The sequence below is a fragment of the Dama dama genome, chromosome 1, assembly GCF_033118175.1.
Source record: "Dama dama isolate Ldn47 chromosome 1, ASM3311817v1, whole genome shotgun sequence".
Taxonomy (NCBI): domain Eukaryota; kingdom Metazoa; phylum Chordata; class Mammalia; order Artiodactyla; family Cervidae; genus Dama; species Dama dama.
The window spans coordinates 44,563,343-44,588,746 of record NC_083681.1 but is presented as its reverse complement, the minus strand read 5'-3'; the positions used below and the strand labels follow the sequence as shown (position 1 = coordinate 44,588,746).

General features: G+C 38.3%; 1 protein-coding gene across 2 annotated transcripts in view; it reads right to left on the bottom strand.

Annotated features, from left to right (window-relative positions):
• RIC3 (RIC3 acetylcholine receptor chaperone) overlaps positions 1 to 25,204 on the bottom strand; it is a 56,986-nt gene extending 31,782 nt beyond the window's left edge. For both annotated transcript variants that reach the window (XM_061148074.1, XM_061148082.1), the window contains exon 1: positions 25,061 to 25,204. In XM_061148074.1, coding sequence (XP_061004057.1) covers positions 25,061 to 25,184 — 124 coding nt within the window. In that variant the 5' untranslated portion in view covers positions 25,185 to 25,204. The remainder of the gene's footprint in view (positions 1 to 25,060) is intronic.
• Between the last annotated feature and the right edge of the window lie 200 nt (positions 25,205 to 25,404).

The following is a 25,404-nucleotide window of genomic DNA, read 5'->3' as shown; positions in this document are numbered from 1 at the left end:
GTTTAAAGCCAGCATTATTCATAACAGTAAAATGTGCATCAACTGATTAATAAACAGATGTGCTATATCCATACAATGGAATCGTACTCAGCCATATAAAAGGAAACAAGTACAGACACATGCTACAGTATGCATGAACTTTGAAACCATAATGCTAGGTGAAGGAAAAAAAGTCAGTCATGCAAGACCACATATGATTCCATTAATATGAAATGTCCAGATCAGGCAAATCCGTAGAGACAGAGTAGATTCATGGTTGCTTGGTGGAAAGAGGGAGGGAGGGTGCAGAGGGAGCAAAACAAAGTGACTGACTATTATTAAAAACCACTGATTGTGCAACACAGTACGTGAATTATATCTCAGTAAAGCTGAAATTTTTTAAAAGAGCCATCTAACCACCTATGTTCAATACCCTCAACTTCCCTTAAGCGGTGGTCCTGACTCTGCCAAATACCAAACAGAAAACTCAGTATGCCCCCCAGGAAGCCCATGCCACCTCTGTACAGCCGTGACTGTTAGATTTGTCTTCTTTATATTGAGTTAAAGGGTGAGTAACGGGAGGAAGAAAGGAAGTGTAATACAGGGGTTTAAAAAGCTGGAAGTAGAGAAACAATAAAATTGATTTTAAAGGAGATTATTGGTGTTTATGGGCTTCCCAGGGGGCGTTAGTGGTTAAAGAACTTGCATGCCAATGCAGGAGACTTAAGAGACGTGGGTTCAATCCCTGGGTCAGGAAGATCCCTGGAGGAGGACATGGCAACTTATTCCAGTATTCTTGTCTGGAGAATCCCCATGGACAGAGGAGCCTGGAGGGCTACAGTCCATAGTGTTGCACACAATCGGACGTGACTGAAGCGACTTAGTATGCACAAACTGGCGATTACAATTAGAATCAAAGAAGCACTAAAAGGACTTCCCTGGTGGTCCAGTGGTTAAGACTCCCTGCTTCCATTATGAGGGGCACAGGTCTGATCCCTCGCTGGGGAGCTAAGACCCCTAGGAAAAAAACACTGAAAAAGTAGAGAATACTATTTTCTAAGGCAGGAGGGGGAAATGACATCAATGGAGGAGATAAGCTAGATGGTAAAAACATATTTTATATCCCAGGAGAAATCTGTGCATTTTATATTCAATGTAACATTTTACATATTTACTACTGAACACTTAACAGTATGCCAGACACTGTGCCAGACACAGATTAAAATAAATAAAAAGAACTTCTGTATTTAAAGAGATTATAGACAAGAAGTATAGTTACAGCAACATGGTAACGTACCACAACTATCAAGTTCAATGGCTTTTACTCAATTCTCACTCGTAAGGTTCCTCTGCTACACAAGAAAACAATCACCACAGTCATTCAATAAATACTGGATTGATCTGAACAAATCTCTCAAACTTTCCTGCCTTAACATCCGTGGCATATCACTCTCCTGATCTTGGGCCACTGACTTGTCCGTCAACCTATTTCTTTCCATTTCTTTCACCTGTTCTTTAATCCTCTCTCCTCAAGATTCAGTTTCATCTTTTTTCCTTATTTTTTTTTTTCCTTTGGTAAATTCATTCATTCTCAAAGCATATATTATAATTTCCAAAATGTACAGGCTCTAGTTCTAACCTTTCCTCCAAGCTCTTACCTCTTATCTCTGAATCCCATTAGTACATGTCTTTTGGTGTGTCAATCAACTCAAAGCTATAAAATGAAACCCGTTTTCACCTTTCAAAACCTGCTCTCCTCCTGTATTTCTTTTCTTTGTAGAGTCAATTAAGCTTTGGATCTATAACCCCTGCCACCTGTAACCAAAGGTACACTTGGGATGGCAGGCTAAGTTCAGAATGCTGAATCTGGAATAGATTTTTCCATAAAATTAACTGTTCTCAACAGGGAGTAACCTGACCTCTTGGATCTTGGTACCACCATATTTCTTAGAACTGAACAGCCCAGGATGCCTAAAAAGTCAATGGCAAGCAAACACTTGGAGATGTCTGGTTGAAATGATTTTTTAAGAAAAAAATTCAAAGAAAAGTCCCCAAGTATACAAAAAAAAAAAAAAAAAACTATAGATGATAATACATGAGCACTTGTATTACTACCTACCACACACATGTTAACTGAAGCCCCTTGTGTCTCTTCCTTCCACCATCGCTGAGATAGCCACATCTCTGAATTTAGTTCTTATTATCAGAATGTATGCTTTTAGGCTTCACTATGCAAGTATACCCGGAGAAGACAATGGCAACCCACTCCAGTACTCTTGCCTGGAGAATCCCAGGGACGGAGGAGCCTGGTGGGCTGCCGTCTATGGGGTCGCACAGAGTCGGACACGACTGAGCGACTTAGCAGCAGCAGCAGCAGCAGCAAGCATACATCCATGAACAATATACAATATTGTCTGAGTATTCTAAAACTTTATATGATGAATGGATGGTGGTTGTGTAACACTGTGAGTGTACTTAATGCCTCTGAACAGTATACCTAATGGTTGAAATGATAAATGTCATGTATATTTTAACAATTAAAAAAACCTTTATATTACAGTATCACACTGTACTGATGTTTTTGCAACTCTCTTTTTTTGCTTTTTCTGGGTGAGGATTAATATTTTGACCTAGAAATGTAACCAGATTGATACACGTAGCTCTAGTTCATTCATTCACTCAAACTGCTTTATAGCATCTCCTTATATCTCTATATCACAATTTTCCACTATTATAAATGTTACAAAATATTAAACATTACTTTACAGCTACAATATAGAAGAATTTTTGGATTTTTAAAGATTTGTGGATTTAAAGATTTGGTGGTTTACAATGTCATGTTAGTTTCAGATATACAGCACAGTGAATGAGTTTTATACATGTGTGTGTGTGTGTGTGTGTATATAAAAACACATATATACACATACACTTTCATATTTTTCCCTTATAGGTTATTAAAAACTATTGAGTATAGTTTCACGTGCTATACAGTAGGTCCTTGTTGGTTATTTTATATACAGTAGTGTGCATATATTAATCTCATATATATAGCAATATATACACAATGAAATATTACTTGGCCATAAAAAAGAATGAAATAATGCCATTTATAGCAACATGGATAAACCTAGAGGTTATCACACTAAGTGAAATAAGCTAGACAAAGACAAATATCATATGATATCAGTTATATACGGAATCTTTAAAAAAGATACAAATGAATTTATCTACAAAAGAGAAACTCAGACATAGAAAAATTTATGGTTACCAAAGGAGAAAGGGAGAAGGAGAGGGATAAATTAGGAAGCTGGGATTTGCGATTTAAAAAAAAAAATGCTTTAAAACAAACAGCTAGAGAGATCAGAACATTAAAGATGTTAGAACATTAAAATTGCAGACCTTCCGAAATAGGAAACAGCTGTGTTTCCTATCTCTATATGTACTTAAGTATTCTATAAAGTGGACTTGACTAAATCCCAATTGTTTATTGAAAGCTTTCCCCATATTTAGGTTTATTTAATTATTAAAATTTCACTTAGCAAATCATTTAAGCTTGACTAAAAACTTAATGGATTTTACAGAGTGAAGCTCTATTTTCCCTTGTTAATAACCAGCCCCACTGCTAAAAACAAAAACAGAAACTCTAGCACTGTTAACAAAGAGCTTTCTGAAAGCAACACTAAACCATCTGCAGCATTTCATTCTCAGGGCAAATAAATCAATAAAGAACGGGATGTGTTTATATTTCTGATTACCGCAATACAAGAAAGGGCTTAATGGCCAGTCCTTAAAGATATGAAAGCGTCTCCCTAAATACTGAGGACATTCTTGAGGCCATATTTAATTCAGCATTACTTAAGGTGGCGGCTCCAACAATAGCTGACTGTTTCTTTCTCACCAGTCTCCTCAGAGGGCCCATCTTGTCACATTCCCCTCCTTCCTAACTCTACTTTGCTGACCACTGTCTTAATGTTTTCTGCCTGTTTAATCAGATTTTCTTCTTCATCTCTTACCAACCTCTCCATTCCCAATTCATACTACATATAACTAAAGGAGATACTTGTGGGTCTAAGCTGCTTAGCATAGGGTCTGGTCCACATACTCAATACATGTTAACTATTACTCTTTGTTATCAGAATAATCTTCCTGAAGCATATTTCTAACTAGTCTTGCCACATCTTTGATCAAAAGCTTTCAATGGTTCCCATTATCAACAAGAGACTGCATCGTGCAGGAGGAGGCAGAGGGAAGTAAAATGAGTACCACCATTTCAGTCAGAGATTCTCACTGTGCATCCAACATTTGAGCAGAGGTTAAACCAACCTTTCTAGAGCCAATTTTCATCATCTGTAAAATGGCTATCATGAGACCTACTTCTTGGAGTTGTTACAAGGGTTACAGATTAAATAACACAACATATACAAAGCACCCAGCACACACAGTAGGTATTTAACAAATTCTGATCTTCCCTCCTTACAACCTGAACTCCTAAACAACCAAATCCCATAATCTAGCCCAAAAGTACTTCTTCACACTTCTTTCCCATTACATACTCCCGATTCAGCCAAACAAGACTTCTCACCAAGCTCTGAGCCTTCCTTCTGATTTCTTGCCTCTTAGCCTTTGCTTATTCCAATGGTTTTGCTTCTCCCTCCAACTTCACATACCTAAATCCAACCTATTCTAAGCCCAGGCCAAATGCTGCCGTTGTCCCTGAAGCATTTTCTCCTATCATCTCCATTGCTAAGAATACACTGTCTGAACTTCTTTAATTACACTTTTAACACCTGGCCTTATTCAAGAGTTATATTGAAATTATGTGTCTTATAGCTCCTACTTGAATGGACCGGAACAGAAATGGGTAACAACTCCCACTAAGTACCATTTCTGCTCAACTTTAGTTAGTGCTAATTGAAACCTACAAATCACATCTGAGAACAAGAAAAGATCTGGTGTTGCTACCAACTGGCCTGGCACTCACAGTTAGCTCTTGGTATTCTCTTAAATGTAGGCAATTTCAGACATCAACAGCAGACAAGGCCATTCTGTGACCATGACGGACCAAGGTAAAAAAAAAAAAAAATAACATTCTGCAATCTGTCTGAACACACACAAAACATGAACACTGCCCAAAGAAATACATATATATATATATATATATATATGTATATATATATATCAAACAGCCCCTATTCCTAGATGATGAGTGATTGCTGCCACTTTGTTAATTATAGCTATAGCTTTTCTATAGACTGCTGTCTTTACGTAAACTCTACTAAGACACCCAGTCACAGAATTTGCCCTACTTTCTGACAGCACCCAATCCATAGCAAAGACCCACGTCCTTGAACCTTCTTAAAAATCACCTAACACAAGCCTCAATCTCTATAGTAAGACTTTCCTAACATTCTTCTTGCTGAGATACTGCGTGCTTCATCACGGTATACATCTTCCTTTGCTGAACAAGTAATAAATCCAATTTACTCAACTACAGGTGCACTCCTGGTGCCCTGGCTGGAGGATAAACTATGAACTTCTTGAATAAAAGTCTAGTATTTTCTTTATGCCTACAGGGCATGTTTTGGGTCTCACAAGCTGTACACTTTGTTGAACTGATCTGAATGACTTATACTATGACTGTTGGCCCTTTCTGGAATCTCAAGACCCAGCCCAGTCACTCTCAAGGCTAAACAATCACTTCATTATCCTGAGTGTTTTCAACTTCACAGTTTTGAGAAAAGAAAACAGCAGTCAGGGCGACTGATCAAGGTGCTCCACACCCACACACCTCAGAGCTTTTGAATTTAAAAAAGTGTCTAATTCACATGCTTTCAGTCTCGCAAATTGTCTCCTCTCTTCTTTGTGTATGCTTTCAGAATAGATGTCTGATGTTTCCTTAGAAGAACAAATAAGTAAGGGACCAAAATAATTTGTATCAGGCACTTAAAATTATGTGTATATGTCAATGTTATATATGTACATAACATATGTATACACAAGATTAAGAATCAGTGAGTAGGACTCACTTGAGAACACGGGGACAAGAGGAGTCTGAACTCTTACACAGAAACAGGGTTCCTGAGGAGGGGATGGTAAGGAACCTTGTTTATAGGCATTCAAAGTGAGATGCTCAATGGAAAACAGGCAGGCCGGGTCAGCAGGAGAGATACCAGGTGTGACATTACTGTTGAGCGCCACGGGCCGCACCCAGTGGAAATGAGGGCAGGACTCTCTTGAGGTCAACTCTAGCACAGACACAGCACTCTGTCGTTGTGGAAGACTTCAAACACTCTGGCCCCTGTGCAAAGTCTTAAGTCAGCTAACTGGGAACAACTGACAAATCCCTGACCTAGTAAGCTGACATTTTCATGTTCCACAGGTATGTAAGATGAGTAGGAGAATGGCTATTATGGCTAAAGAAGAAACTGGTTGATGAAAGGAGAACCATAGGAAAAAGAGACCATGTCATCTTAGAATTTGTGGCAATAATGTAGGGGTTGTATGGTACAGGTTCTAGTAAGGCAGAATTGAGAAGTCCTAAAAATAAAGCCATGTAGTTCCATGGCAAGAAACTCTAAAAAGAAAGCTCCTGAAATGCACTTTTGCTTGGATATTTAGAAGAGCTACCAGTACATCAGATGTACTGGTAGCTCTTCTAAAAGAACAGACAGAAGATCAACAGAAGAACACACAAGAAATCAGAATGAGAGAGTAGCAAGACTTGGAAGAACCATACGAGGAGGCCAAGGTTCAAAATAAGTTTACAAAAAAGCTAGCAAAAGCAAAAGGGGTATTTTGAGAGTGAAAATACAAAATGTATGTGGAGTTTTGGATAGACATGTACACACTGCTATATTTAAAATGGATAATGAGGACTTACCACATAGCACATATAACTCTGCTTAATGCTATGTGGCAGCCTGGATGGGGGTGGAATTTGGGGAATAATGGATGCCTCCACACATACGGCTGAGTCCCTTCACTGTTCACCTGAAATCATCACAATATTGTTAGCTGGCTACATCCCAATGCAAAATAAAAAGATTAAAAAAAACTACAAACAATAAATGCTGGAGAGGATGTGGAGAAAAGGAAATCTTACCACACAGTTAGTGGGAATATAAATTCATACAGCCACTATGGAGAATACCATGGAGATCTCTTAAAACACTAGGACTAAAACTACCATATGACTCAGTAATCCCACTACTGGGCATATACTCTGAGAAAACCACAATCCAAAAAGATATATGTACCCCCAATGTTCATCGCAGCACTATTTACAACAGCCAGGACATGGAAGCAACCTAGATGTCCACTGACAGATGAATGGATAAATAATTTGTGGTACATATATACAATGGAATATTATTCAGTCATAAAAAGGAATGAATTTGAGTCAGTTGTAGTGAGGTAAACGAATCTAGAGCCTGTTATACCGAGTGAAATAAGTCAGAAAAAGAAAAACAAGTATCTCATATTAATGTATATATATTTTATCTAAAAAAACAATATGGATGAACCTATTCACAGGGAAGAAATGGAGATGCAGGCATGGAGAATGGACTTATGGACACAGCAGGGGAAGGAGAGGGTAGGACCAACTGAGAAGGCAGCACTGACACATACACACTATCATGTGTGAAATACATAACCAGCGGGAAACTGCTGTGTAACACAGGGAGCCCAGCCCATATATCTAAAACTGAGCCACCTTGTTGTATGGCAGAAACCAACACAACATTATAAAGCAATTATCCTCCAATAAAAAAAGAAAAAGAAAATGCAAATTTACCTGATAATAAAATGTAAGGCTGAGAAAGCAGAACGTTTCAACCTCTATTTTACTTCCATATTCTCTATCAAAGGATATGAATTTGGGGTTAAATGGAAGAGAATTAACAATTATAGAGGGGAAAAAAATGTCCCAGATGGGTGAGGCAAATAAGTTCAAGCCATTCACTAATTAACTTCCACCGGGAAGACTGGTAAAACTTGCAAATAAGGTCACTGAACTAAAGAAAATTTTAGAAATTAAACTGATAAAAATTTTGAACGAATGGCAATAGATAACTATTGTTCCAGTTTGCAAAAAGCAAACGGTGGACAGTGGACTTTTCAATTAATAGAGAAGTGAATATATTGTGTAGCTCTTGGGCTCAATTCTAAAAATGATTCTTCCCTTTTTTATGGAGTGGACATGAGAGGGAAGAAACTTTTTTTCTGGTTGTAAAAGAAATGCATACCTATGGAAAACTGAGAAAATACAGAAAAGTATAAATAATGACCACCTATAATTCCTAAAATAACCATTGTTAAAATGTTGATCTGCTTCTTTCTTGTGACTATGCATAGTGAACACAACTTTACTTTTTATTTATAGTATACAATTTTTGCATATCATTTAGAACTTGTCATGAGGAGAAGAAAGAAAAAGGGAGAAAGAAAATGTACTAGAAGAAATTATGGCTGAAAACTTCCCAAATCTAAAGAAGGAAACAGATATCCAGGTACAGGAAACATAGAAGGTCCAAAACAAGGTAAACCCAAACAGATCTACAGCAAGACATATAATAATAAAAATTTCAAAAGTTAAAAATAGGCTTCTAAAGGTAGCAAGAGAAAAACAAGGAGCTAATTACAAGGGAACTCCCATACAGCTATCAGCTTATTTCTCTTCAGAAATGTTGCAGGCCAGAAGGGAATGGCAAGATATATTCAAAGTTCTGAAAGGGAAAAATCTGCAACCTAGGATACTCTACCAAGCAAGATTATCATTTAGAATCGGACAGACAAAGAATTTCTCAGATAAGCAAAAACTAAAAAGAACACAGCAATACTAAACCTATCCTAAAGGGAATATTGAAAGATCTTCTCTAAATAGAAATGAAAATAAATAAATAGAAATGAAGTTATAAATATATAGGAAAGACAAAAATCACCTAAATCACTTATTTAGGTCATATGGAAAGCAAATCACCTAAATAAGCCAGTACACGGGGAACTCCCTGGTGGCCCAGTGGTTAGGACTTCATGCTTCCACCACCTGGGACCTGGGCTTGATTCATGTTTGGGGAACTAAGGTCCTGCAAGCCATGCAGTATGGTCAAAAATTTTAATTAAAAAAACTTCAATATTACACTTTAAAAAATAGATAAATAAGGCCAGTGTACAGATTTTTAAAAATTCAAAATTTCTGTGAAAGTGATGATAACCACAATGAAGAACAAAAGGACGAACAAGAAGATGTACAAGAAGATATGAAAAGCATAAAATGAGAGGGGAGAGTAAGAAAATGTAGATTTTTTTTTCATTTCCTAGAGTGTGTCTGAGCCTATATGACCAGTCTAAAGCACACAGATAAAGGATGGAATTAACATACTTGAAAAACACAGTAACTACAAAAACATAACACATTCACAAAAACCAAAAAAAAAAAAAAAAAAAGAGAGAGAGAGAACTGAAGTATAATGCAAAAGAAAATCAAACCACAAAAGGAAAGAGAAAGAATAAATATAAAATCAACAGGAAAATACAGCTTAAAGTGCAATAAATTCATATTTATCAGTAATCACCTTAAATGTCAATGAACTAAATGCTCCAATCAAAAGACACAGAGTAGAAGACTGGGTTAAAAAAACAAAACAGCTACAATATGCTGCCTATAAGAGACCCACTTTAGGGCAAAGGACACAGACAAAATGAAAGTGAGGGGACACAAAAGATATTTCATTCAAAGAGAAATGAGAAGAAAGTGGGAGTTACACTACTCATATCAGACAAAACAGACTAAAACAAAGGCCACAGAGGAATATAAAAGACATTATATGATAGTAAAAGGATCAATACAAAAAGAGGACTTTACACTTGTCAACATATAGGCACCAAATACATAAAACAAATTCTAACAGACATAAAGGGAGAAAATAACAGGAATACAATAATAGTAGGAGATTTTAAAACACAACTCACATCAATGGATAGATCTTCTAGACAAAAAACTCAATAATGCAACAGAGATCCTAGATTATAAATAGAGCAGTTAGACTTAGTTAAAATTTCCAAAACATTATATCCAAAACACCAGAATACATATTTTTTCCAAGTGCACATGGAACATTCACTAGGACTGACCACATAGTAGGGCACAAAACAAGCCTCAACAAAGAGTATAGAAATTATCTTAAGCATCTTGTCCAACCACAATGTCATGAAACTAGAAAGCAACCACAGAAAAGAGAAATGAGAAAATAAACAATTACACAGAGACTAAAAACAAGCTACTAAAAACCCAATGGCCAATAATAAAACCAAAGAGGAAATTTAAAAATATCTTGACAAGTGACAATGAAAACACAACCATACAAAATCTGTGGGATGCAGCAAAAGCAGTTCTTAGAGGAACGTCATAGTGATAACCAGGAAATTCATAGTGATACAGGCCTTCCTCAAGAAAGATAAGTCTCAAATAAACAACCTAACCTTTCACTTAAGAGAATCAGAAAAAGAACAAAATCTAAAGTCAGTAAAGGAAGGAAATAAAGATCAGAGAGGAAATAAATAAAGTAGGGATTAAAAAATTGAAAGAAAAAAAATCAATAAAACCAAGAGCGTGTTCTTTGAAAGGATAAACATGACTGACAAACCTCTGACCAGGTTCACTGAACAAAATAAGAAATAAGGAGACTTAACAAATAACACTGCAGAAACACAAAAAACCTTAAGAGAATACTTTGAAAAATTATATGCCAACAAATCTGACAACCTTGGAAAAATAGGTAAGTTTCTGGAAATAAACAGCTCACCAAAACTGAATCAAGAAGAAACAGACAATTTGAGCCGACTAATCACCAGAAATAAAATAGAATCTTTAAAAACTCTGTACAAAACAAAAGCCTGGGACCAAATGGCTTCACAGGCAAATTCTACCAAACATATGAATAAGAACTTATATCGATCCCTCTCAAACTCTTCCAAAAAACTGAAGAGGAAGGAACACTCCAAAAGATATTCTATTCTATGAAGCCACTATCATCACCCTTATACCAAAACCACACAAAGACACCACCAAAAAAGAAAATTATAGGCCAATATCTTTGATGAATATAGATGCCAAAGTTCAACAAAATATTAGCAAACCAAATTCAACAACACATAAAAAAGATCATATACCACAACCAAGTGGGATTCATCCCAAGTTCACAAGGATGGTTCAACATACACAAATCAATGTGATACAGCAAACAAATATGAGAAGACAAAAACCACATGATCATCTCAACAGATGCAGAAAAAGCATTTCACAAAATTTAATATCCGTTCATGATAAGAAACAAAACAAAACACCTCTTACCAAAGTGGGTACAGAGGGAACATACCTCAACATACTGAAATCTACTTATGATAAACCCACAGCCAATACAATGCTCAGTGGTGAAAAGCTGAAAGCCTTCCCACTAAAATCCAGAACAAGACAAGGATGTCCACTTTCACCTCTTCTATTCAACACAGCATTGGAAGTCCTAGCTACGGCAATCAGACAAGAAATAAAAGGTATTCAAATGAAGGGAAGAGGTAAAATTGTCATTATATGCAGATGTCATGATATTATATATATTAATAGAAAACCCTAAAGACTCCATACAGGTTGACAAACCTGTATGCAGGTGAGGAAGCAACAGTTAGAACTGGACATGGAACAACAGACTGGTTCCAAATAGGAAAAGGAGTACGTCAAGGCTGTATATTGTCACCCTGCTTATTTAACTTATATGCAGAGTACGCTGGGCTGGAAGAAGCACAAGCTGGAATCAAGATTGCTGGGAGAAATATCAATAACCTCAGATATGCAGATGACACCACCCTTATGGCAGAAAGGGAAGAGGAACTAAAAAGCCTCTTGATGAAAGTGAAAGAGGAGAGTGAAAAAGTTGGCTTAAAGCTCAACATTCAGAAAAGTAAGATCATGGCATCTGGTCCCATCACCTCAAGGGAAATAGATGGGGAGACAGTAGAAACAGTGTCAGACTTTATTTTTTTTGGCTCCAAAATCACTGCAGATGGTGACTGCAGCCATGAAATTAAAAGACGCTTATTCCTTGGAAGTTATGACCAACCTAGATAGCATATTAAAAAGCAGAGACATTACTTTGCCAACAAAGGTCCGTCTGGTCAAGCTATGGTTTTTCCAGTGGTCATGTATAGATGTGAGAGTTGGACTGTGAAGAAAGCTGAGTGCCGAAAAATTGATGCTTCTGAACTATGGTGTTGGAGAAGACTCTTGAGAGTCCCTTGGACTGCAAGGAGATCCAACCAGTCCATCCTGAAGGAGATAAGTCTTGGGTGTTCATTGGAAGGACTGATGCTGAAGCTGAAACTCCAATACTTTGGCCACCTCATGCGAAGAGCTGACTCGTTGGAAAAGACCCTGATGCTGGGAGGGACTGGGGGCAGGAGGAGAAGGGGACGACAGAGGATGAGATGGCTGGATGGCATCACCAACTCGATGGGCATGAGTTTGAGTAAACTCCGGGAGTTTGTGATGGACAGGGAGGCCTGGCTTGCTGCAATTCATGGGGTCACAAAGAGTCGGACATGACTGAGCGACTGAACTGAACTGAAAGACTCCATACAAAAACTAGAACTGAGAAATTCAGCAAGGTAGCAGGACATAAGATTAACATGCAGAAATCAGATATATTTCTGTCAACAATGAAATATCAGAAAGGGAATGTAAAAAAAAAAAAAACAAAAAAACCCAATAACTTTCAAAATTGCACTCCCCAAAATAAAATACCTAGGAATAAATCTGAGCAAGGTGGTGAAAGATTTACACACTAAGAACTATAAAACATTAATAAAGGAAATTGAAGATGACTCAAAGAAATAGAAAGATATCCCACGCTCTTGGATTGGAAGAATTAATATTGTTAAAATGGCCATACTACCCAAAGCAACCTATAGATTTAATGTTATTCCTATCAAAGTGACATTTTTCACAGAACTAGAACAAATAATCCTGAGATTTATTTAGAACCATAAAAGACCAAGAATTCCCAATGTAATCTTGAGGGATAAGAGCAAAATAGAAGGCATAACTCTCCCAGACTTCCGACAATACTACAAAGCTACAGTAATCAAAAAATCATAGTATTAGCACAAAAACAGACACATTGATCAATGGAACAGAATAGAGAGCCCAGAAAGAAACTCGTACACGTATGGTCAATTAATCCTCAACAAAGGAGGCAAGAATAACGGGGGAAAGACTTTCTTCAGCAAGTGGTGTTGGGAAAACTGGACAGCCACATGTAAATCAATGAAGTTAGAACACATTCTCTTACCATACACAAAAATTAACTCACAGTGGCTGAAATACTTAAACATAAGACATGACACCACAAAACTCCTAGAAGAGATGACAGGCAAAACACTCTCTGACATAAGTTGTATCAATGTTTCCTTAGGCCAGTCTGCTGACCTAAGGCAATAGCTGCTGCTGCTACTACTAAGATCACTTCAGTCGTGTCTGACTCTGTGCAACCCCATGGACTGTAGCCTACCAGGCTCCTCCATCCATGGGATTTTCCAGGCAAGAGTACTGGAGTGGGTTGCCATTGCCTTCTCTGCAAGGCAATAGAAATAAAAACAAAAATAAACAAATGAAACCATACCAAAAGAAACCATAAATAAAACAAAAAGACAACCTACAGAGTGGGAGAAAATATTTGAACTATAGAAATCCCACTTCTGGGCATATATCCTGACAAAACTCTAATCCAAAAAGATACATGAACCCTATGTTCACAGCAGCACTATTCACAACAGCCAAGACAAGGAAGCAACCTCACCGTCCACCGATAGATTAACGGATGAAGATGCAGTCCATACACACAATGGAACATCACTCAGCCACTAGAAAGAATGAAATAATGCCACTTGTAGCAACGCAGGTGGACCTACAGATTATCATACTAAGTGAATTCAGAAAGGGAAAGACAAATACCATATGATACCACTTATAAGTGGAATCTAAAATATGATACAAATGAACCTATCTACAAAAAAACAGACTCACAGACACAGAGAACAGAGTTGTGGTTACCAAGGGGGAGGGTTGGGGGAAGGATGCAGCGGGAGGCTGGGGTTTGCAGATGCAAACTATTACACATGGAACAGATAAACAAGGTCCTACTTTATAGCACACAGACCTATATTCAGTATCCAATGACAAACTGAAAAGGAAAAGAATATTTAAAAATGTATATACAGGTATAACTGAATCACTTCGAAAAGCAGGAATTAATGCAATATTGTAAATCAACTATACTTCAGTTAAAATAGTCTCAAAAATAGGTGCACAGTATCAGATTCAAATTTAGGTATAACTAATTCTGTAAGTGTATTGTCCACCCTGTTTATAAATCAGTACCACTGCTTTAGTGATTCCAGAGAAATTGATATTTTCTCCCCTTTGATTTCAAAGAAAAACAAACCTGGCCACAAAAAAAAAAAAAAAAAAAAAAAAAACTTCATGAATATAACTTACTGGAATCCTAACAGTCTATCATATGCATGCACAATATGAGATGCAGCCATAAATAATAATAAATGGGAACCCACTCAAGTATTCTTGCCTGGGAAATCCCATGGACAGATGAACCTGGCATGCTACAGTCCATTGGGCTGCAAAAGAACTGGACACGACTAAACAATAATGGTTTATAAATGTTAATAGAGGAAACCATGATCCTTGGGAGCCAATATTCATTAATTTGTTTAATTCTCTAATTCTTTAATTTATTGATTAAATTCTTTAATGATTTTCTACTGTGTGCGGGCCTGATCTAAAGCTGGAAATACTGCAGTGAACAAAACAGAAATCCTGACCCTCATGGAGCCTCCTATCTCAACCAGAAAAGAGATGATACACGAGGTAATGATAAATACTAAGAGAAAAAATGACGCAGGTAAAGGTGTTGGGGGAAAGTAAAGATTTAGCAAGAGTATCCAGAGAAGGCTCGGGAGATGTCTTTTAAGTTAAGACATAAAGAAGATAAAGGAAATGCACACAGCTGTCTAAGGAAGAGCATTTCAGGCAGAGGAAACAACAAATGCAAAGGCCCTGAGGTGAGAGCGCACCTGGAATGTTCAAACCATAGTGAGGAGGACGCCAGTGTGGTTAGAGCAGAAGGAGAAAGCCAGCAACGCAGAAGGAAACAGAAGAGGATTAAGTAGGCCTTGTGGGTCACGTACAGACTTTTGTCTTTTCATCTGAGTGAGTCAGGAAGCCACTGGAGGGTTCTGTGGAGGGAGACTTAAGCTTTAACAGGATTAGTATGGATTCTATGTTGAGAATACAAAGAAGGGGGAAGAAAGGAAGCATGCAGAACATAATGCTATACTGGACAGAATAAGATGGAGTAAAGCAATCAAACCAACTGGTTGAATGATTGTACACAAATGGGTTTCAAAGAACAGAATGGGGTGACCTTAAGAGTAGTTTCAAAAGACTGACAGATTTTTTTAGATAATGTGAATGATCAAGAAGATATGCTAATCACTATCAAGGGAATTCATGAAAAAAAAATGAGGCAGTGAGAGAAATTTGAATACTGATTTCATGACATTAACGAATTACTGACTTTCAGGTGCGATAATGATATTGCACCTATATTTTTAAAATAAATTTTGTTTTCTTATGCTTTAGAGATGTATACAAAAATACTTAAGGATGAAATGAAATCCCATTGTCTGGGATTTGCTATTTGCATAGGGGGGTAAAGTAAGTGGGGATATCCATGATACAAGATGATGGTTGTTGAAGCAGGAGGATGTGGATTCCTCTTATTATACTACTCTATTTACTTTTTCTTATGTTTGAAAATGTCTTTAACAAAAAAAGGTTTTTTAAAAATCAAGAATGATACATAGCTGAGATGGTAAAAACAAATACAATGAATGAAACAATAAATGTTCTGAAGAAATGTCAAGAGGCTAGAATTCTGGATCAAATTGAGACAAAATGCAACAAGGAAGGCTATATCGCTCTATTTGGTTCCAAAACACCAAGAGAATGTACAAAATGGACAAACCTATAGGAGTAGCTCCTTTAAAAAAAAAAAGAAAGAAAGAAGTTTAAAATTCTAATACACAGCAAAATCAGCAAGTAACACCCACAATCTAAAGTAACCCCCAGGATGTATTAATAGAAGTAAAGAATTTTTAAAAGGGGGATATGCGTTTAGTCACTAAGTCAAGTCCAGCTCTTTGCAACCCCATGGACTGTAGTCTGCCAGGATCCTCTGTTCATGGATTCCCCAGGCAAGAATACTGGAGCATGTTGCCATTTCCTCCTGCTCCAGTATCCATCTCTGGGTCAGGAAGTGAGTCTCCTGCACTGGCGGGCAGATTCTTAACTGCTGGAGCCACCAGGGAACCCCCTAAAAAGGGGGATGGGGCACACAATAGGCTGCTCTTCCATGAGATACCAGGCTTACACTTGCTATTGTTTGCCTTCTAAGAGGGCCATACTTAGATACTTGAAACTATGTCACATGAGGAATGGATGTGGGACCTAGGGATGTCACGTAGGAAAAAAGATGGAAAAAGGTGATGTGATACTAGTCTACAAATTTCTGAACTCGTTGCCTTTCCCCTTTAATCTATTTTGCTTCATTACTATTTTGTAAAGGGTGTCACCATCTATATAGCCACCTAAGCCAATAAGCTGAGAATAATTCAAGATGCCTCCCTCTGTCTCAAATCCCACTTCTAGATAAAAATGTCTCTTAAAATTGTTCCTGTCCCTCCTGTTCAATGTGGACACTTCCCCTGCTCCATTTACTCCTCCTTCCTCCAGTATCCCTATTTCCCTCTGGGAACCACTCCCAACTACACAGTGGGTCAGCATAGTCTTTCTACCCAGAGCACTGCAAATAACTTTACTCAAGTCAATAAAATGGATGGATATATTAGCTGGAACTACTGCGAAAGAACTGGGGGTGGGGGGATAAAAGTGAGATGGGAGAGAAGGAAGAGTTCAAAAGAAAAGAAACATTCTTTCTCTGAACTATTAAATGTGAGGTAATATCTGGAACTGTTGCAACTATTGTTGCTACACTGAGAGACAGAGCCAACATGAGAAGAAACCCAGAAGTAAAAAGAACAAAGAAAACCAGACAAAAGTCCTGATGGGGTTGTGAGTCTCTGGATCAAACCAACAGGAGGCCAATTTTAACACAAAGTCCTTTCATGTGCACTAGTCAACACATCCTCCTTTCAACTTGACAACTCAGCTGAATTTTCTGTTACTTATCACTAGAATCCTAAACTGAAGAGCCCAAAGACACTGGCTTAATGATGTTCATGATGTCTCAAATGGACTACTGCAACATTATTTTCCCTGAAGAAACCCTCACTGATACAGCTTCTACACGGTTGTCAAGATGTCCTTTCAGATTTAAGTTTCTCTTCTACTAACAAACTCACAATGGCCTCACCTATCTTTAGAACAATATCCAAACTCCTTAAGTATGGCATGAAAAAAAATCTTTACAATTTGGCACCTGGTCTCATCTCTTACAACTCTAAAGCTATTTCAAAGCTCTAGGTGTTGATTTTGCTGTGTTCCCTCTGCCTGAAATATTCTTCTTAATCTGGTTAATAAAAACACGTTAGAATTACCTCCTCAATTTAGTGTAAAAAAAAAAAAAAAAGCAAGGTTTTAACATCCAAAAATCAATTATGTAATGTATCATATCCATAGAATGAAGGACAAAAACCCCATGGTCACTTAACAGACAGAAAAAGCACTTGACAAAATTCAATTCAATCCCTTCATAATAAAAATACTCAACAGACCCCCTTTTTAAAATTCTTTAGTTCTATTAATGCATCCATAGCTAGCAGTATCCTTAATGGTATGAAAGCTTTCTTAAGATTAGGAACAATCAAGGATGTTCACGCTTTACTATTTCTATTTGACACTGTCCTAGAGGTTCTAGCTCCGGAGAAGGCAATGGCAACCCACTCTAGTACTCTTGCCTGGAAAATCCCATGGACATGGACGAAGGATCCTGGTAGGCTACAGTCCATGGGGTCACAAAGAGTCAGACACGACTGAGCAACTTCACTGTCACTTTTCACTTTCATGCATTGGAGAAGGAAATGGCAACCCACTCCAGCATTCTTGCCTGGAGAATCCCAGGGACAGAGGAGCCTGGTGGGCTGCCATCTATGGGATCTCACAGAGTTGGACACGACTGACATGACTTAGCAGCAGCAGAGGTTGTAGCCCAGGCAGTTAGGCAAGAAAAAGAAAAGGCCTATAGGTAGGAAAGAAAGAAGTAACACGATCTCTGTTTGTAGACAACATGATCATTTACCACAGCCAATAAACAATTCAGCAAGTCTACAGAATACAGTATTAATACACAAAGACTGTGTTTCTAAAACTGAGTAATGAATAATCTTAAAATTAATAAAATAATTCTATTTACAATAACATCAAAAAGAATAAAATACTTAGGAATATACTTAACAAAAGAATTCTTGTACACTGAAAACTATTGAAAGTCACTCAGTCGTGTCCGACTCTTTGCGACCCCACAGACTATATAGTCCATGGAATTCTCTAGGTCAGAATACTGGAGTGGGTAGCCTTTCCCTCTTCCAGGGGATCTTCCCAACCCACGGACTGAACCCAGGTATCCCAAATTGCAGGCGGTTTCTTTACCAGCTGAGCCACAAGGGAAGCCCAAGAGTACTGAAATGGGTAGCCTATCCCTTCTCCAGCAGATCTTCCCAATCCAGGAATCAAACTGGGGTCTATTCATTGCAGGCGGATTTCTTTGCCAACTGAGTTATCAGGGAAGCCTGAAATCAATTAAAGACCTAAATAAATTTTTAAAAATCCTATTCATAGATTAAAAGACTTATTGTTATTAAGATGGCAATACTCTTCAAAATGATTTAGATTCCACACAATCAAAATCCCAGCTGGTTTTTGCAGAAATTGACAAGCTAATCCTAAAATGTGTATGGAAATCCTGAGCCACAGTACTCAGAAATCAATCTTGATAATAAAAGAACACAGTATGGAGACTTAACAATTTATGATCTCAAATTTTAACTACAAAGCTTCAGTAATCAAGGCAGTGTGGTACTGACATAAGGACAGGTATATATTCTATATCTGATTTTTATCAATGGAACAGAATTGAGACTCCAGAAATAAGCTCTCACACTTAGTCAACTGAATTTCAACAAGGGTGTTAAAAAAATTCAATGTAAACAGAATATTCTTTTCAACAAATAATGCTAGGATAACTGTATATCCATATGAAGTTGGACTTTTCCTCATATCAAAAGCAAAAATTAACTCAAAATGGATCAAAGGATTAAATATGAGTAAATACTATAAAACTTGAAGACATGGGCATAAATGTTCATAACCTCAGATCTGGCAATTATTTTTTTAGATCTGACACCAAAAGCAGAAAAGAAGAAGGTAAATAAGTTAGACTTCATCAAAATTAAAAACTTTCCTTAAGAGGACACCATCAACAAAGTGAAGAGTTAAAGAAAATATTTGCAAATCACATATCTGATAATGAACTTGTAACTAAAATACATAAGGAATTCTTATAATTCAACAATAAAGAAACCCAATTTAAAAATGGGCAAAAGTCTGAATAGACATTTCTCCAAGTTGTTACACAAACGGCCTATAAACACATGAAAATATATTAAAGTTGTTAGTCATCATGGAAATACAAAAAAAAAAAAAACAACCCACAATAAGACAGCACTTCACACCTGTTAGGATGGCTATAAGAAAAAGGCTGGCAATAACAAATGTCGGAGAGTATGTGGAGAAATTGGAATCCTCACACATCAACGGTGGGAATGTAAAATGATGCAGATACTTTGGAAAACAATCTAGCAGTTCCTCAAAACTGCTCACAGAGTAATAATATGAGCGAAATTCCACTCTTAGTTCCAGCCACACTAAAATGTTCACATTTCCCAAATGCATATATTCAAGAGAAATGAAAGCATATATCCACACAAAAATGTGTACACAGATGTTAACAGTGGCATTACTCATAATCATCAAAACCCCAAATGCCCAACTAATAAATGAATAAAATGTAGATGGAATATTCCACATAATGGAATATTATTCAGCCATGAAAAGTAATGAAGCACTGATACACGCTACAACATGGATGAAACTTAAAAACATGCTATATGAAGGAAACCAGTCACAAAAGATCACACATTGTATGATTCCATTTACATGAAATGCCCATAGCAGGCAAATCTATAGACAGAAGATTAATGGTTGCCTAGGAAGCTCCAATACTTTGGCCACCTGATGCAAAGAACTGACTCATTAGAAAAGACCCTGATGCTGGGAAAGACTGAAGGCAGGAGGAGGAGGGGACGAGAGAGGATGAGATGGTTGGATGGCATCACCGACTTGATGGATATGGCTTTGAGCAAACTCAGGGATTGTTCTGAATGAAGGACAGGGAAGCCTGGTGTGGTTCATGGGATCACAAAGAGCCAGGCACAACTGAATGACTCAACTGAACTGAAGGCTGAAGGGGCTAGCGGTGGGGCTAAAGATGGCTAAAGATGGTTTGGAGGGGGGCGGGAATGATAAAAGTGTTCTAAAATTGATAGCAGTGATGATTGCACAACTCTGTGACCATGCTAAATACCAGTCACACACTTTTTTTTTGCTTACTTTTTTATTGATGCATAGTTGATTTACAATATTATTTCAGATGTACAGCACAATGATTCCACATTTTGCAGATTATACTCCATTATAGGTTTTTTACAAGATAATGGCTATAATCCTCTGTGCTATACAGTATATCCTTGTTGCTTATCTATTTTATATTTAATACATAGTAGTTTTCATCTGTTAATCTCATACCCTTAATTTACCCCTCCCCTCTTTCCTCTCCTGTTTGGTAACCACAAGTTTATTTTCTATATCTGTGGTTCTGTTTCTGTTTTGCATACACATTCATGTTATTTTTTAGATTTCACATATAAGTGATATCACATAGTATTTGTCTCTGACTTTTTTCACTAAGTGTAATATTCTTAGGCCCATTCATATTGCTGCAAATGGCTACTTCTTTTTCTAAAATTTATTTTTAATTGGAGCATAACTGCTTTACAATATTGTGTTGGTTTCTGCCATATGCCAACATGAATCAGTCATAGGTATACATATGTCCCTTTCCTCTTGAACCTTCCTCCCACCTCCCACCCATCCCACCTCTCTAGGTTGTCAGAGAGCATGGGGTTGAGTTCCCTGTGTCATATGTAAATTTCCACTGGCTATCTATTTTACATATGGTAGTGTATATATGTTTGCATGCTATTCTCTCAATGTGTCCCACCCTCTCCTTCCCCCATTGTGTCTACAAGTCTGTTCTCTATGTCTGTGTCTTCAATGATGCTCTGCAAATAGGTTCATCAGTACCATCTTCTAGATTCTATGTATATGCATTAATATATGATATTTGCTTTCCTCTTTTTGACTTACTTCACTCTGTAAAATAGGCTCTAGGTTCATCCACCTCATTAGAACTGAGTCAACTGTGTGTCCTTTTATGGCTGAGTAATATTCCATTGTGCATGTGTACCACAGCTTCTTTACCCAAGCATATGTTGATGGACATCTAGGTTGCTTCCATGTCCTAGCTATTATAGTGCTATGATGAACACTGGGATACATGTGTCTTTTTCAACTATGATTTCCTCAGGGTATACACCCAGTAGTGGAATTGTTGGGTCACATGGTAGTTTCTTTTTTTTTTTTTTAATGTGGTAAGCATATGTTTCATTTTATTAAAATGCATTTACCAAATTGTTTTCCAACATGGTTGTACCATTCTACATCATTACAAGCAATATGAGAGTTTCAGTTGCTTTGCATCCTCATCAGCACTTGGTATGGTCAGTGCACATGGTAGTTTTATTCCTAGTTTTTAAAGGAACCGCTATACTGTTTTCCATAATGACTGTATCAGTTTACACTTCCACTAACAGTGCAAGAGGCGTCCCTTTTCTCCACAGCCTCTCCAGCATTTATTGTTTGCAGATTTTTTGATGATGGACATTCTGACCAGAACTGATTCATTGGAAAAGACCCCGATGCTGGGAAAGAGTGAAGGCAGGAGGAGAAGGGGACGACAAAGGATGAGATGGTTGGATGGCATCACCGACTTGATGGACATGAGTTTGAGTAAGCTCCGGGAGTTGGTGATGGACGGAGAATCCTGGAGTGCTGTAGTCCATGGGGCTGCAGAGTCAGACACGACTGAGTGACTGAACTGAACTGATTCTGATGAGTGTGAGTTGATACCTCATTGTAGTTTTGATCTGAATTTCTCTAATAATAAGCGAGGTTGAGTATCTTTTGATGCAGTCACACAGTTTCAACACATGAACTGCATGGTATGTGAATTATATCTCAAGAAAGCTATTACCAAAATAAAAAAAAAAAAAGAAAAGGTTCTTCTCTTCCATAACACTTTTCTTGAGACACCAATAAAACCAACCATCCTAACATGTGTCTCCTCCTTTCCCTGCAAGGATTTGAGTACCTGCAATTGATACTTTTTTGCACTTATTCAATGTTTTTTCCCCTATACTAAACTGTGAGTTCCTCAAGCCAGGGATTTGGCTTTTTTTTTTTTTTAAAGAATTAAACAGTATTTATATACTGTGTGTAAGCTATGTTAAAGGGTACATCATTAATATTTGCTAAAGACTATCTTAATGGCTGTCATGTGGAAAAGGGACAATGCTCATTTTATATATGCCAATGGGCAGAGATGAAAGCTATAATGACACAATTTTAAGACACAGATGACATGAATTTTCAAATAATCAGGGCTATCCCTTTCTGCAGAGCAGGGGTTTCTGGATTCTGTGGTTTCTCTGAGTTGATACTCAAATTCTTGATGTATGAACAAAAAGTATGGGCATTTTTCCTGGGGGAAAAATCAATAATTTTCATTAGATTCTTAGAGGGATAATGGTTAGAGGTTATAATGGATAACCCAATGATGGTTAGGAATCACCATTTTTAAAATGTCAGTGTACCAAGACAAGGATTTTAGTTAGCAAATTTCAGTTACTGGAATACATCAGTTAAGGTAGGCTTTTACATAGATTATGGTGGCTCAAACCGTAATGAATCTGCTGCAACGTAGGAGACTTGGATTCGATCCCTGGGTGGGGACGATCCCCTGGAGAAGGGAATGGTCACCCACTCCAGTATTTTCGACTGGAGAATTTCATGCACAGAGGGGCTATCTGCAGGCTGCAGTCCATAGGGTCGCAAACAATTGGACACGACTGAAAAACTAACTTACTTTTACCTAGATTATACTACTTTGGTAATGAATGCAAAAAGAGCATTTTATTCATTTAAAAATACTGACGGTCCAGTATATGCCAACTGCTAAAGAAATGGCTTACACTCTACAAAGCAGAGACGAGACAAAAAAAAAAAAAAAACCAGTAAAATATATAAGAAAATGTCATTTGATACAATAACGCCTTCAATCGAGAAAATAAAACATGGTGGAATAGGAAATTATGGGAATGTAAAGAGTGACTTTAGTTAGAGTCATCAGGGGAAGTCTCTGAAGAGATTACATTTAAGCTGAGCAATGAGAAGGGCGCCGAGGAACTAACACTTCAGGAATGAAGAGAACAGAAACTGTAAAGTTTCTAAGGTTAAGAACACTATTATTAAAAACACTACTGAGTTCTTAGGAGAAAAAGCCATCTCTGATCGTCTCTCTATACAACATTTAGAAGAGTATCTCCCACCTGCATTGAAGAGAACTTATTCAAGACAATTCAGCATGATGAAAATTTAACATGATAAGACACTACTGTAAACGAATCTTTAACTGCTTAGGGTCATCGTGAATTTACTCTTCATCATCATCAGACAAAGTGAGTAAAATCTTTAGGGTTTTGTAATAAGAGAAAAGAAAAAAAGAAAAAGAAAACTCAACAAATGAGGTAGTTTGCTTTTTTTTTTTTTTCAAGAAGTTTCTCCCAGGGAGATAGTTTCACAAACATAAAGACTATCAAGCAAAGTCTATGAACAGAATTCTGGGTTGGATCTGCCCTTCACCCCTAGAGCTTGGTGTTTTGCATTTCTTGTATTTATAATCTATGATGTCCAAGAGGGTGGAGTTACAGTCAATGTGCACAAATCAGAGGGAATTGAGTTCAAGGAGCTGTCCAACATCAACAGGTTGAATACTAGTGGAAGCACGAAAACTGTAAAACCGTGTCTCAAAGATGTTATACAGACAATTTCCAGAAGAAAGTTACCAGAACTTCACAATCTACAGAGAACTGTGCTAGTTCCTTCTCCTAGTCTTTGGCAGTCCTGCCCTGTCACACTCACCCATTATGCAAACGCCCCAGAATGCAAACCACAGGGTGGATTTTTAACCACCACATACATCATGCCAGTAACAAAGGATTAACAAATACTTGTTCAGGTAACGGGACGCAGAACCATGTTCATCTCAGTAACTGAAATTCAGATTGTTAAAGTCTTCAAATTATATTTACGAAGGCACAAAAAGAGCCTGAAGCAGTGAGCACTCGACACCAAACTGAAAATACACAAGAAATTAAGGTTAACAATACCCAGTCCAACTATTTCATTAGAAAGCACGAGAGAAAGCACACGGACACCCTAACAAGGAGAATTCAAGTGGGAGCCCTCCTGACTCAAAGCGCTTGGGCAGATAGTTGACTAGTTGAGTTAGGCCAACGAGGGGGAGGGGTGAGAGCACCCGGAGAGAGCGTCCAGGCTCGTCTGCGCGCGCTCCTGCAGGGGAAGGCCTGGAGGGATCTGGTCCGGCCGCTGCCCGCTGGGGCCAAGAGGACCCTGGCGCTTGGCACCTCCCAAACTCCGCGGGGCCGGAGACCCCCCGCGGCCGCCCTCCCTCCAGCAGGGCTCTCGGCGCTCGTGCTCGCCCTGCGGCTCGGGGTGGCGGGGCCGGCCCGCGCTTACCTTCGGGCGCCGGCGGCGGCTCCTGCCGCTTTCCGCGGGACAGGAAGGCCTTGGGCAGCAGCAGCGACACAGCCAGGACGAGGCCCGAGGCGAGGGCCACCCTCTGCACCGTGGAGTACGCCATGACCGCCCACCCCCGCCGCAGGTGCGGGCTCCCGCCGGAACCGGAACCGCAGCGCCCGCGGCCTCCGCCGACCCCACCGAGCGCTGCGCGGACGGCGCCGCGCGAGGGACACGCGAGCGCGGCGCGTGGGGCTGACTCGCTCCTCCCGCACGGTCCCCAGGTGCGCCGAATGGTAGCCGCGCCCTCTCATTCATACCAGCTAGAAACTCCTCCCTGTAAC